The sequence below is a fragment of the Rhinolophus ferrumequinum genome, chromosome 4 (genome assembly GCF_004115265.2).
Source record: "Rhinolophus ferrumequinum isolate MPI-CBG mRhiFer1 chromosome 4, mRhiFer1_v1.p, whole genome shotgun sequence".
NCBI lineage: Eukaryota > Metazoa > Chordata > Mammalia > Chiroptera > Rhinolophidae > Rhinolophus > Rhinolophus ferrumequinum.
Window position 1 is genome coordinate 2388679 of NC_046287.1, and position 13259 is coordinate 2401937.

The following is a 13259-nucleotide window of genomic DNA, read 5'->3' on the forward strand; positions in this document are numbered from 1 at the left end:
TCAGACAGGACACAAGTTCAGCTCGCTCACGACCCCTTCCACGCACACACTCTGAGTCTAATAGTAGAGCACTGTGAGGCACGCACCAGGGGAAAGTCTGCGCAGAGATGAAGCAGAGAGAGGAGAAGGGACCAGAGATGCCACCAGGGTAAGAAGAGAAGAGTGGGCGAGGCTCAGTCACGCACCTTTCTCTACCCGGCCCGCCACCCTACGGCCTGGCGGGGGGGCTCCCTCGCCCGCCCAGGAGTGAGTCCTGATGGGCAGGGAGCAGCCAGAAGCCCTTTTGCAGGGCCAGGCTGCCACCTGATTGGCCTGTTCACATCCCTAATTTTCGCCAGAGACTGTAATATGGACTTCTGCACCTTACAGCTTCCTTTCTCACAGAAATTAAGTGTGGGCACAAAAGCTGTCCTCATCGTGGATTCTGAAATCATCCAATCATCATCAAAACACTTCTTTTTCTCTCTCTTCCAACCTGACAGCTTACTAGGGTGGTGATCAATCGATACCGATTTTCCCTACAATCGCTCATAAATAAGGCCTTTTTTACCATCAGTCATATAATTTCTGAGAATCAGGCACCATAGCTTTTGTACTGCAGTGATTTTCTGAAAACCGAAACAGTGTGATTTTAAAGCTGGGAGAATGTCGCTTCACTCACTGTATCTCCCACAGTGACTGACAGAGAAGAGGCACTCAGGACACGTTTAGTGAGTCAATTTAAAAGTCACTCAGTACAGCCCCCTTTTATGTAACCGGTTAAATGACCTGTCCTAGGTTACAAGGTTTGTTTGAACTTGGGACGGAGTCTCGGACATCCAGTTCTCAGTTTAGAACCTGTTTGCACTAACTGACGTTCCACAGAGAAAGGCAGACAATACCACCAACAAATTCTTGAGTGTTAAGGTTAAAACTGTACAACAAAATAAATACATAGGCAAACTATGTCAAAATTTAAACATAAAATGTAAAACAGAGATTATCGAGGAAATGGTCATTTTTCTCTAATTGAACTAACACCGAACATAAGCACAGCACAATTAATGTGAGGGAATAATTTATCCATGAATATGACCCCCCCACCCCCCAGCTGTGAGTCTTGAGTTGTGGAAAAGAAAAGAAAATCAATTTCAATAACTGGTTTAAAACAGGTGGCCTAATTTATAACATGTCTTAGGCTTGATATCTTTGTCTTTGTACTGAAATGCAAACTTAAGCCTACAAAAATATTCACAAGCACTTATTTCATATTCTCTTCTATCAATGCATAAATGGCCAGTGTTTCCTCTGTATTCTACCTTAATTTTAATATATATATGTGTATATATATATATATATAAAGTTAGCTTATAGTTCAAGATTGGAAGTAGATAACTAATGTAATTTTTAAAACTCTAAGAAATTAAATCACTAAAAAAAAAGTTCAACCTACAACAAATGACTTAATTCGAGTCAGACGTTAAGCCTTTCAACATCTATTGTTGGAATTCTCCCCTTTCAATTGCACTTAGAGACACAGCTAAAGCTCTTCTTACAACCGACACGATGAACCTAAATTGACTGGAATTGATCTTTTTTTTTTGCTTTTGTTTTTTTTCCTGGCTCCACTGTCATGCACACTAGAGCACCGATCGCTCGCCAGGGGACAGACTGTATGGGTGTGTGGACCAGTGTTCATAGTTTGCCTGTGACCCCTTAGGTGGCTGTGTGACCTCATGCAGCATCTTCACGGAGGGCAGGAGATAGACAACCATGTACACGACACAGCGTAGAGCAAAGATCGGTGGCATCTCATTTTAAAATGTCCAGTCTAAAGACATCCAGTTACTTTGCATCAGCTCTGGAGCAAATCCCAAACTTACCTTGCTTAGCTGCCATCTTCCGTGTGGCTTTGTAAAGGTCCAGAGTAGAGGCACACTAAGTTCCAGTGAAGCCCCCCCCCAGGCACAGAGAACCCCCCAGCTCCAAACAGGAGCATAAAAACCTCTTAGAAACTTTCAAATCAGTCACAATGTAGATGATGTGTTCATGACCAAAATAGCAAGACAAAGAAACAACATTCATGCTTCCCGATGATGATTTCAAGAACGCGGATTTCGCAAGCTGATTATGAGCGGTGGGGAGATGCATGTCTTCCCCAGCACTTACCATACGGACGGTGCTTCGGTGCCACTGATCTCCAGGAAGTCGTACCCTTCCTCCAGCTGGAAGTCAGTGAAGACTAGAGCAATGGTGTCCCCGGGCTCGGCAAGAATGGTCCACGTACAGTCAGCGTTGTTCTCATATTCAGAAGGGAAGTGGGGGCTGGAAATAGTGCTACTCGTCCCCCGTAAGGTCCCTCCGCAGGCTCCCTCAGCTGGAAGGGACAGAAGCAAAAGGAAACCTTTTTCAAGATGGTCTCATACACACAGATATCTACAGAGCGTCACTCTCGGGCTGTGACAGATATTTCCTAACCCCAAATTGAGACTCAATCTGACAAAGGGTTTCTTTGGATTGAATTCCATTCTATGGAAAGGCTTCTGAAAGTCTAATGGTAACATCACATTATTAAATGAATTGCCATCACAGGAAAGAGCAGAAGTGTGGCTTTTCTAAAATCTGGAATGTATAGATGCCACACACCTGACACTCATAAACAGCTTACGATATTTTCAAAGATTTTCTCTGAATCTTGGAAGATGGAGATACATTGGTAACATTTTAAGACTTAAACGTATGTGGCCATCTTTACTTAATTCGCTGGTACATGGCTTTGAAAAAAACATGGTGTTAAAAGAAATAGTCACCCGAATCTTTATTTCCTGGAGTTTGGAATGTGTATTTGATTTTGAGTTTTGGATAAGTTCTTGATTAATATCATAACAAAGATATACTGATTCATAAAAATTTCCAAGTCAGAAATCGGTGCATGAAAATTAAAAATGGAATATCTTGGAAAAGTGGTGACTAAAAGGTTAATAAAGATGAAAAACATATAAGATATAAATAACCATTGTAATAAATATTAGTTTAAAAAGAAATGGATTTTGGAAGGAAGGAAGGAAAGATTATATTCATAGACATGGTGTTTTTCCTTAAATAATCTGTTTATGTAAAATAAACTAATTAAAAGTATCAGAGTTACTACCATAGTATGTGAAAAAGGTCTCATTTTTGATACACATTGCACAGTTTATCCATACAAATAAGTCCATGTAAGTGAAGTTAATTAGGAAACAGCTATTAAAGTTTCTAACCTAAAATACTATGTCTCTTCAGAAGAACCTTAAAAATCAGTACAGATGTAATAAGCTTTTCTTAGGGTTAGCTCAGTTATTTAGAGCACGGTGCTAATAACACCAAAGATGCTCGTTTGATTCCTGCATGGGCCACTGTGAGCTGCGCCCTTCTTAAAAAAAAATAAAAATAAAAATAAAAAATAATAAAATAAAAAAGGCACATCTTTCTAACAAATAAAGGCCTGAACTGTTAAATAAATAAATAAAATAAATAAACCTTTCTTGTCATTTTCATATACCATTTCTTTAACCCTAGGAGTCATATTTTGATGGAAAATATATGTGATATATGTAACTCTTTTATATGCTAAATTATATTTTCAAATTCATAAGTTTATAATCTCTGAGATGTGTTTTCACAAGCAGGCTTTACTCATATAAACACTAATAATGCAAAAACATAGTAATACATTATTCTTAAACACTATTCTAATCATTCATAAATAAAATACTGAAAAGAAATATTCTACTGGAAAGCCACACACAGGTGTTTCAAAACTAAACATCATTAGCCAGACTTAGGAAAATTTGGGCCACAGACTTTTGGCAATCATCTTAATACTGTTTATACACACACACGTACACACGCGTGAACACACGAGAACACTTCCAACTAATTGATCCTCTTGCTGTCATCCATTCTCCATTATATTTTGCACACAAATCAGCCACACTGATGCTTTTAAATTTAACTGGAATCTGAAAATTCTCTGTCCCAAACTGGCCGACTTCCTGTATCAATGCTCAGACTAAAATCAAACCTTACCGGGACCTGAGAGGTCCATATGTGATCTGACCCGCTGCCTCCCCAGGGCCTCACGCACGCCCCCACCCCACTGTGTCCAATCTCTCCACCCGCTTGTTTCCTCACTCAGTTATAATGTTATGTTCTGCCCCAGGGCCTTTGCACTCATCACCTGTCTGAGATATGCCTCCTCTACTCTCTTGGGTCTCTTCATAAGTCACCTTCCTGGGTCCACCTGCTCTGACCACCACAGATCAAAGAACATCCACTTTCCATCACTCCTTATCTCCGCATCCTGTTTTACTTTGCTTCTTAGCACTGCACGATGTGCAAAGCAGTGGACCACCAAGTTTAAGGACCTCCTCTTTTCACTTGTGTCTCCCCTTCCAAGGAGGCAGCCTGGAACTCTGTCAACTTTCCTTCCTTTTTCTTCTTCTTATTGAGTGAATGACTCCAGCATTTCCTGTAGTTATATCAGTTATATCGAGCCTGCATTTGGTTATCTCTAGTATGAGAGGTGGGGCTATAACAAAATACATTTCTGGAGTTATACATGGCATCAAACTATACTATTTCAAGAGTAGATGTCCAAAATTAAGTGAATTTAATTAGAAAAGTATGTGGTGTTTTGAAATGTGATGTTCAAAACCAGAATATTTATAAAAACTGCAGCAAGACTCTGAGTAGAGCAATATTTCAGGCAAAAGTTATTTGCCAAGAATAAAGTTTTGTCATTGTAGCAATCCACTAGGTGTAGAGTTGGCATGTTTGTTTTGCTTTGTTTATTTTCAACAAGTAGCTAAGCCAGGAGTCTAGAAATTTTTTTATACTCAGCAGAGCAGCAGGACATTTTCAAGAAGAGATAAAGTCAAGGCAAGCAGAGGAAGCAAAATAATCAAAGCAAAACATTAAGAAAATGCGATTATGAGCAAGCTTCCCGGCAACTGGAAGAACTATGTCAAGTTTGATAGTTAATCATCTGATGTAAACCCAGAAATCACATGTACAAAGTAAAATCTATCATTAATAAAATGAATAAGTAATTGTTAAACTAATTCTGGTCAATGTTTAAATAAAATAGTTATATTAATACAACGTAAGCTCCTTTTAATCCATTGATGCTAATAAGTGATTAAAATGTATCAAAATTTTACTTTATCTAGAAGAATTTTTTTTTGGAAGCTCAAAAATTGGGGTGGGGTCTAAGTAAGTAAATTCTGTTTCAAATTCCATCCTCTCCCTCTCTCCCCTTTTTCTTACACATTATGCAAAAAGAAAATAAAGTTAGGTTCAAAACTGCCAGGTAAATACTTGACTATAAAAATTGGCACACAACAAATAGTTTTTAATGAAATGATGAATATTACTATTGAGTCACTTTGTTCAGTATTTTAAAAATTGTGCTCCTAGGACATATGTTTGAAGGAGTTAGAGGTTCCAAGTAGCAAAATATAGTCAAGTGGGTAGGTTTTGGCTCCCACACCAAATTTTTGTCAGAGCAATTATTTCTTTAAATCAGTTTCATATATTGAGTTTTCACAAAATCTTGCATTTGAAAAAAATATTTTCAAATATATTGAAGGAAATATATAAGGAAAAAAAGTTTGAGTGCCATCAAGTTAATCCAAGAAGAAGATAAGTTTTTAATAAAAGATGTGCTCGAATCTACTGATTTCTGTAAGTGGGGGAAGTAATTCCAAATGTAAGCAGAAATCATGGTGCACCATCTCCCCTAAGGGATTTCAAAACTTTTTAAAAGTTTTATTCTAAACTCTAAAATTATTACGTACCTTGCCTGGGTATAGATGTTGGTAGAAATGTATCTTAAGGGCATAATAGAAAATACAGAATAAAACATTATTTAGAGACACACTTTACCGTATTTATCATGAAGAAAACTGAAACCAACTAAATGTTTAATACCAGATAAATCATTAAATAAAGTATGATGTACCCAAGCCCCACAACCATCCAGCGTGTACCAAGTATCTGTGACATTACTTCAGTCAAGTCCTGAGTGAGAATATGAAATTTATCAAACATAGAGTATGCCACTGAATGTAAAAGCTCTTTTCGATTTTAAAAGTTGTATAAAAAAATATGCAGGGAAGGATATCTCACACACACACACACACACACACACGCACACACAATGTCCCATCTCATATGCTGGGAGATGTTCTCTTACTTCCTCTCCCTGGGGCTGTGGAGAACCTTGGTACCAGCTGACACTCGGCAGTCAGACTGGGTTTGGATCAGAGTTCTCCCACTTTTGTGCAACACGTGGCCCTCTTCTCTGTGCCTGAGTTTGGTTCCTTGTAAGTGCAGGTATGGTATCTATGCTTTGTGTTGTTGTGAAGGTTAAACAAATTAACAACTGTGGAGTGCTTAGAACAAGGGAAGCCAATACTAACTACTTGAGCATAATAGTTATTGTTTTCTCCAGCTTGGCATACAATTGTCACACAATGGGAGTTTACTGAATTAAATTACTTTTGAGCATTTCCCCGTAAGTTTTAGAAGTTTTACTGCTTCGGGTAAGACTCCCCTTCGCAAATGTACTCTCTGCTTTCTCCAGGAGTGAAGGGGCTGCGGGAGGGAGCAGCCAGTCCCAGAGAGCTGGGGAGGGGTCAGGCTCCCACCCCTGCAGGGGCTGGAATGAGAGGGGCCCAGATATACACCACTCCCACCTCCATTCCTACTGCTGCTATTCATGTTGTGTGCTACGTTATGAGACCATCATGAGTATCCTTTTATATCAACATAAAACCCTTTTCCTCGTGTACTAACATCACTGGAAGGAACCCTGCTCTCCTAGGGCACCCCCACTGCCTGACAGATGTCCACATCTCACGTGTCTGACCTCTACCCCTCCCAAGCTCTGGAAACTCTGCCACTAGTTCCTCTGAAACTCAAGGTCAACTATCAATATAAGGTCCTACATCTCAACGACTGTCCGAGGTATTCCCTGTCTTTCTTTATGGAAACCTGATGCCTTCTGAGGATGATGCATCATTAAATCCCCCCAATGGTCCAGGTTTTGCTTCCATAGGCCAAGAACCCTGGCCATGCAGCTGGACCACATGTCATTGCTACTTCCAGACGACTTTTGTTCCTCCCTCCCTAAAGTGCTCCGGCTTTGGTCTCTTGCCCTCAGAATCTAACCCCGTCTTCCTTACAGTCATTCATGAGGTCCCGGGTGCACCCCCAGGTCTCCTGGAGACTTGTGGCTCCTGGCGCACTGTCTGACTCTCCAGCCCTACAGTTTTCTCCGTTTCTGCTGATGTCAACGTCCACCGAGAACATCCTTTGAATTTGGTCCCTGAGTTCATCTGCCCCCTCTCTTCTAACAACCCAACCCCAACACAACCCCCATTCCTGTCATCTCCCTTTATCTTCTCACCACCACCAAGTGATCGTCTTCCACTGAGGTGTCACATCCTCAGAGCTGCGCCTTGCGTATTTCCAGGCCACTGTCCCAAACACCTCCGCGCCAACAACTCTGGGACCCAATCAGATCTGCAATTCTCTCTTTCCCTTCCCTTCCCCTCAGCCCCTCATGTCCTCATCTGTCACGTGCCATCCTTACATTTCATGGCCATCGTTTAAATCACTCCCTTGCGGTTTGCCATAACTAGACGATACTAGATGCAGGTCTGATACAAATCCACATTTCCTCCCATAGAGGTAAATGCAGCTGGAGGAAAACCGAGGACAGAACACGCGTGTGAGTCTAATCTGAAGTAGAGGGCCAAATCCAAAGCGGCCTTCGCGATGGCAGGCCTACGTCATTTCTCTCATCTGCTCAGTCTCTTTTGGGGGACGACCACTCCGTACCTCCTTCTTCAACCTTCCCACATCTCCTAGCACATCCTGCTCCCGTGGTGATTCTGTCTATTGCAGCAGGAAACAAACCACCAAAAGAAAAACGTTTCTAATTGAGAACCACCATATCCGATCAGCCGTCTGCACTTTTGCTCATGAATGTCCTTCCTGTGTGAACTGCAAGTTTTCCTCTCTGGGGTCAACACCGAAGTGTGTGTTCTTGCTTTTATCCCTGATCAAGTTTCTAAGCCAAAGCTGCACCACCCTCTCCTGTCTCAAAATGATCGCGTTCCCTTTTGATTGGAGAATTGTTCTTAGCATACAAACTCATTATCATTTCCCCCATTGAAACAATTTTAAAAGGAATGCTAACATCACAAACCTTGCTTGTTTAGAATTATTGCTAGGGATGGATGTTAAGGGCATAATTCAAAATACAGACTAAAGCACATCGAACTCCAGACTCCACATCCAACTCCAGCCTTATTTTTTAAAACCCCTTTCCAGCAGCACACCTCAGAAAAGTGGCTGCAAGTGCAGTCTTTGATTTTTTCGCATCCCCTCTTGAATGCACTTGAGCCATGCTTTGGTCCTTGCTGGGCCACTGCAGCAGCTCCTCACAGATTCTCATCTTTCGTAAGCTCTCAGCAACATTGGACAGTTATCCATTTCCTCTTCCTTAAAATATTTTTTTTCACTAGACTTTTAAAGCTTTTAAAAAAAAATCTTGAAATAATAGCAAATTCACAAGAAGTTGCAAACATAGTACAGAGTAATTCTGTGCACCCTCCTCCCATTTTCCACCAACGCTTTCAGCTTACATAAGAATAGCACAAAAATAAAGATGTGACACTGGCGCAATGTATCCCTATGATTTAATTCACTAATATTTCCCCCTCCTCTCGTGGGTTTCTCTAATCCTATTGGCCATTTCTTCTCAGCCCCCTCCTCAGCTTCATTCCATCTCCAATCCTTAGTGCAGTGCGTTAAGATTCAGTCTTTGGACCTCATTTCCTTGTTGATCTCCGTCAGTTCAGTTGCATGGACTTAAATTCCATTTGTGTGCTGACAATGCCCAAGTTTGTGGTTCAGTTCCAGACCTCTCTCCTGAATTGTAGTTTTATGTATCCAGTTGCCTACATGACATAATCACATGGATGTCTAAATAGCATTCCAGACTTATTAGCTCCCAGATCAAACTTTTGACACCTTTCCCTTTCCAAATCTGAAAATTTCAGTCTCCATTTCAATAAAAGTCAACTCCACTGTTCTTAAAAAAAAAAAGTGCCACAGCATCATCCAGGACTCTTCTGTTTCTCTTATATCCCACAGCCACTGTGTCATAAAACCCTAGTAGCCCTTTATGTAAACTGTATTCTGAATCCAATCACTTCTTGCAAACTTTACTGCTAATATCTCTGCAAATAACATCACCTTTCATCTCGATGGCTGCAATGGCTGCCTGGTGGGTTTTCCTACTTTGTCCTCCCCACTTTATGGTCTATCCTCAAAAGAGCAGCCAGGGTAATGCTCTTCAATTCTAAAAGACTTGATGCTACTTCCCAACCCCCTCCCAGATGTTCCCACATTGCTCAGGACAGAAGCTCAAGTTCACATCATGGGCTACAGGGCCTTTTCGTGTCCTTTGCCACCCATTTTCTCTGACCTCCCCTCCTGTGACCCACACCGCTGTCCACTCTGCTCGGGCCATGCTGTGGCCGCACCATGTGCTGTAGCCTCAGGAACAAAGCTCTGGTTGTCTGTTTGATCTAGACCTTCGTCTTGACATTCTCACATGGCTTACTTTCTCACCTCCATGAGGGGTTCGAATAATCTTGGTTTTGCCAAGGATGGGTTTCCCAGAACATGGCACTTTAGGAGCTAAAGCAGGACAGCTGGTCACTACAGCCCTTAATCAAATTAAAATTATGTAGGTCTCAAGTGTACAATTTTATGATATATCATCTATATGTTGCATTGTGCTCACCATCCAGAGTCATTTTTCCTTCCATCACTATATATTTGACCTCCTTTACCCTCATCTACCATTCCCCACCACACTTGCCTTCTGGTAACCACTGAACTGCTGTCTGTGACTATGAGTTTCTGTGTGTTTGTTTGTCTTGTTCCTTTTATCCTTTCAGTTTTATGTCCCACATATGAATGAAGTCATATGGTTCCTGATTTTTCAATCTAACTTATTTAGCTTAGACTGATAATCTCAAGATCCATTATCAACAAGATAAGTAATAACAAGTGTTGGAGAGGCTGTGAAGAAAAAGGAAACCTCATACCCTGTGGTGGAAATGTAGATTGGTATAACTGCTATGGAAACAGTATGGGGATTCCTCAAAAAATTAAGACTAGAATTATCATATGACCCAGCAAATCCACTTCTGGGTATTTACCTGAAAAATCTGAAAACTTTTATCTGTAAAGATGTATGTACCCCTATGTTCACTGAAGCATTATTCACGGTGGCCAAGAGATGGAAACGACCATGTGTCCTTCGATAAATGATTGGATAAAAAAGATGTGGTATATATACAATGGAATACTACTCGGCCATAAGCAAAGATGAAATGCGGCCATTTGCAACAGCATGGATGGATCAAATATAATTTTCTTAATGAAAACATCTCTGAACACTTATTACAATTGGGTATTACATATTCCATTTATTGGTTTTTACTTATTTGTTTATTTATCTACGTTGTCTGTCTCCACCCATTAAAATATTATTTCCATGGAAGTTAGGATTTTTCCTGTTTTGTTCACTTTGTAACCCCAGCATCAAGAACTAATATAAGCAAATTACAACTTATGGGTCACATATGGCCCTGTGTCTGGTTTTGTAAAGAGTTTTACTGGAACACAGTCACACCAATTTGTTTAGGTCGTGTCCATGGGGCCTTTTGCTTTATAATGACTGGCTGCAGTAGCTGAAGGAGACATCATACGACTTGAAAAACATAAAATATTTACTATCTGGCCCTTGACAGAAAAAGCTTACTAACTTGATTGATAAGCGTATCTGACATCTTGTAGGTCCCTGATATATGGTTCCTTAGAGAACCAATGAATTGACGTAAATAGCAAGCAGGCATATTCTATTGGAAATCAACAGACTATTAAAGCAATTTTAGGGTGGATTTTAGTGCTACTAAATTCTCACAAATTAAGAGGAAATACTATCATCAAACCTGAGAGTCACCATGGTGGAAGTTCCATGCCACAGGGAACATGCCAGCAAGTCTGCGAAGCATAAATACCACTCCTAGAAGTCTATTCTCAGGAAATAATGAAACAGAAGAGAGAAAAACAACGCTCTATGCACAGAGACACTAATTATAGCATTACGTGTAGAAGTAAACATTGAACTCACTCATTATGTTAAATTATGGGGAGAGAAATACTATTAATTCGTATCATTTTGAGGATAATGGGGATAAAACAAAAATTGAAATGTAGATGACGTAATACTAACTTTATAAGGGAAAAATAAATGTAATGTCTTCCTGACTTTAGTCTCTGAGAGCTTTGTATGGATGGAGTTGGCCGCCTCGGTCTCTGTTCTCACTCCAGTCTAGCTCTTCACTGACAATGATTAAAATAATAATCTCACTCTTTGAAATTGAGAACTTTGAGCATCTCTTTTAATCTCTACCAGTCCTGAGAGATTAAAAGTAGCATTAATTCAATTTAATAGCTTCTGAACTGGAAGCTTTGCAGGAAAATAGCGTGCCCAAGAGGTCACAGCTAGTTAAGAGATAAAGCAGGGTCCTGAAAGAGAGATTCTTACTGTTAAACACTTCCACGACTGCCTGTCACCCTGAGTGGCATTTGCTTGGTACGGATTTATTTTGGCACTAGACACACAGCTCTGCAACTGAATACAGCGCCTGCAGGGAATAAAATCATGCGAAACTAGAGGCACTTGTGATTACGTTTTAAATGATCGTATTTAATGAGATATTGTTTTTGTTGCTTTAAAGTGCTTAGCAGGAAGCCTGTTGTGTAGTGAAGGTGCCAAGCATGGGGACCAGGCTGAGTATAATCTAATATCGACATACAGTTTCAATGGCTCTTTTTTTTTTAATTTTGGTAAGATTTACATTGGAATTGTTTATTGCACAGTATGCAAGAAAAGTGCTTAAAACTAAATTGTCTAAAGCCATTTAAACTTAATTTAGAGCCAGATTCCTTAAATGAAGATGGTCCTGTTCAATGGTACTTTGTAAGGCTCGGTCCTGACATGACAGATCATTTGAGATTCATTTTACAATGTTCCTTCTGTAACAAAACTGATGAAAACACAGCTGTGTTTTAAATATCGCAGAATTTCCAAGCACCCATAAAAAGCACGACTTCTCCCCTTCTCCTCCCCTCCAACTATATCTTGTCCTAGTCTTTCTCTTCCCTTTCATCACTAGCTGCAGAATGTCTGCAATTGAAAACAAAAACAAAAACAAAAAACAAACAAATGAAAAACACCAAAATCTTGTGTGACATTTCACAAAGCATTGGCAAGTGACATTGTCATTTTCAGCACATTATGGATGGCTTATCAATTAGAGAAATCTGCAAGTTTAGGCAGCTGTGATTGACACATGGGCATCCATTATGTAGCATGTTTTATTAAAAGTATTACTTGACATGCTACTGATTCTTGATGTTGCGGCTTATTTCTTTGCTTGCTAACTATCATTCATTCTTCCAAGAAAATACAACTGTCTTGAATGGATACAATCAGCCAATTCTTTAAAAAAAAAAGCCAAACAGCTGCCACATCCCATATTCTTTAAAACCATCACATAATAGTGACACTGTGTTTTGTCACACTTGGGTGACTATTTATCTTAAATACATGTGTTTAGACAGAAACAAGGTTAGGGATTTACTGACTAAACAGCCTTACTTTCCAACAATAGCTCATTTGCTCTTATTTTTCTATGGTTTGTTGTTCATGCTTCTTCGACAACGAAAGCAAACATCTTCCTTCAAGTGTCCCGAGGAGGCCATTGGAGGTAGATGTCAGGAGAACTAAGTGAATCCTGGTGTCCCCACCCCGTCTTTGTGGCCTTTTATGAGTCCTCACAACTCACAGAATTGGAGTCTTCGCCTGCACAGTCTAAGTGTCAAGAGGAACTTGAATTGTTTTGGACGGGATAATATCACAGAATGTATGTCAAGTGTATAATATGACACTTGTCACAGAGATTCACCTAAATGAAATGCTTCCTCATCATATCTCTACTTCCCCATTCCTTCCTCCTTGAGTAAGTCCTAGTTTCCTGAAAAGATTCCATTGGCTGGAAATAGAAAATGAGGAGAGAGTGACTTGTGGCCGACGACCTCCCAGGTATCTTGTGTCCTGCCTCTGCGGCTTCCCGGGGGACTTAGCCTGG

At 40.2% G+C, this 13259-nt stretch overlaps 1 protein-coding gene across 1 annotated transcript in view; it reads right to left on the minus strand.

The window, feature by feature from the left end:
* CSMD1 (CUB and Sushi multiple domains 1) overlaps positions 1 to 13259 on the minus strand; it is a 1609724-nt gene that overhangs the window by 789578 nt on the left and 806887 nt on the right. The window contains exon 5 of the mRNA XM_033104535.1: positions 2149 to 2356. Coding sequence (XP_032960426.1) covers positions 2149 to 2356 — 208 coding nt within the window. The remainder of the gene's footprint in view (positions 1 to 2148; positions 2357 to 13259) is intronic.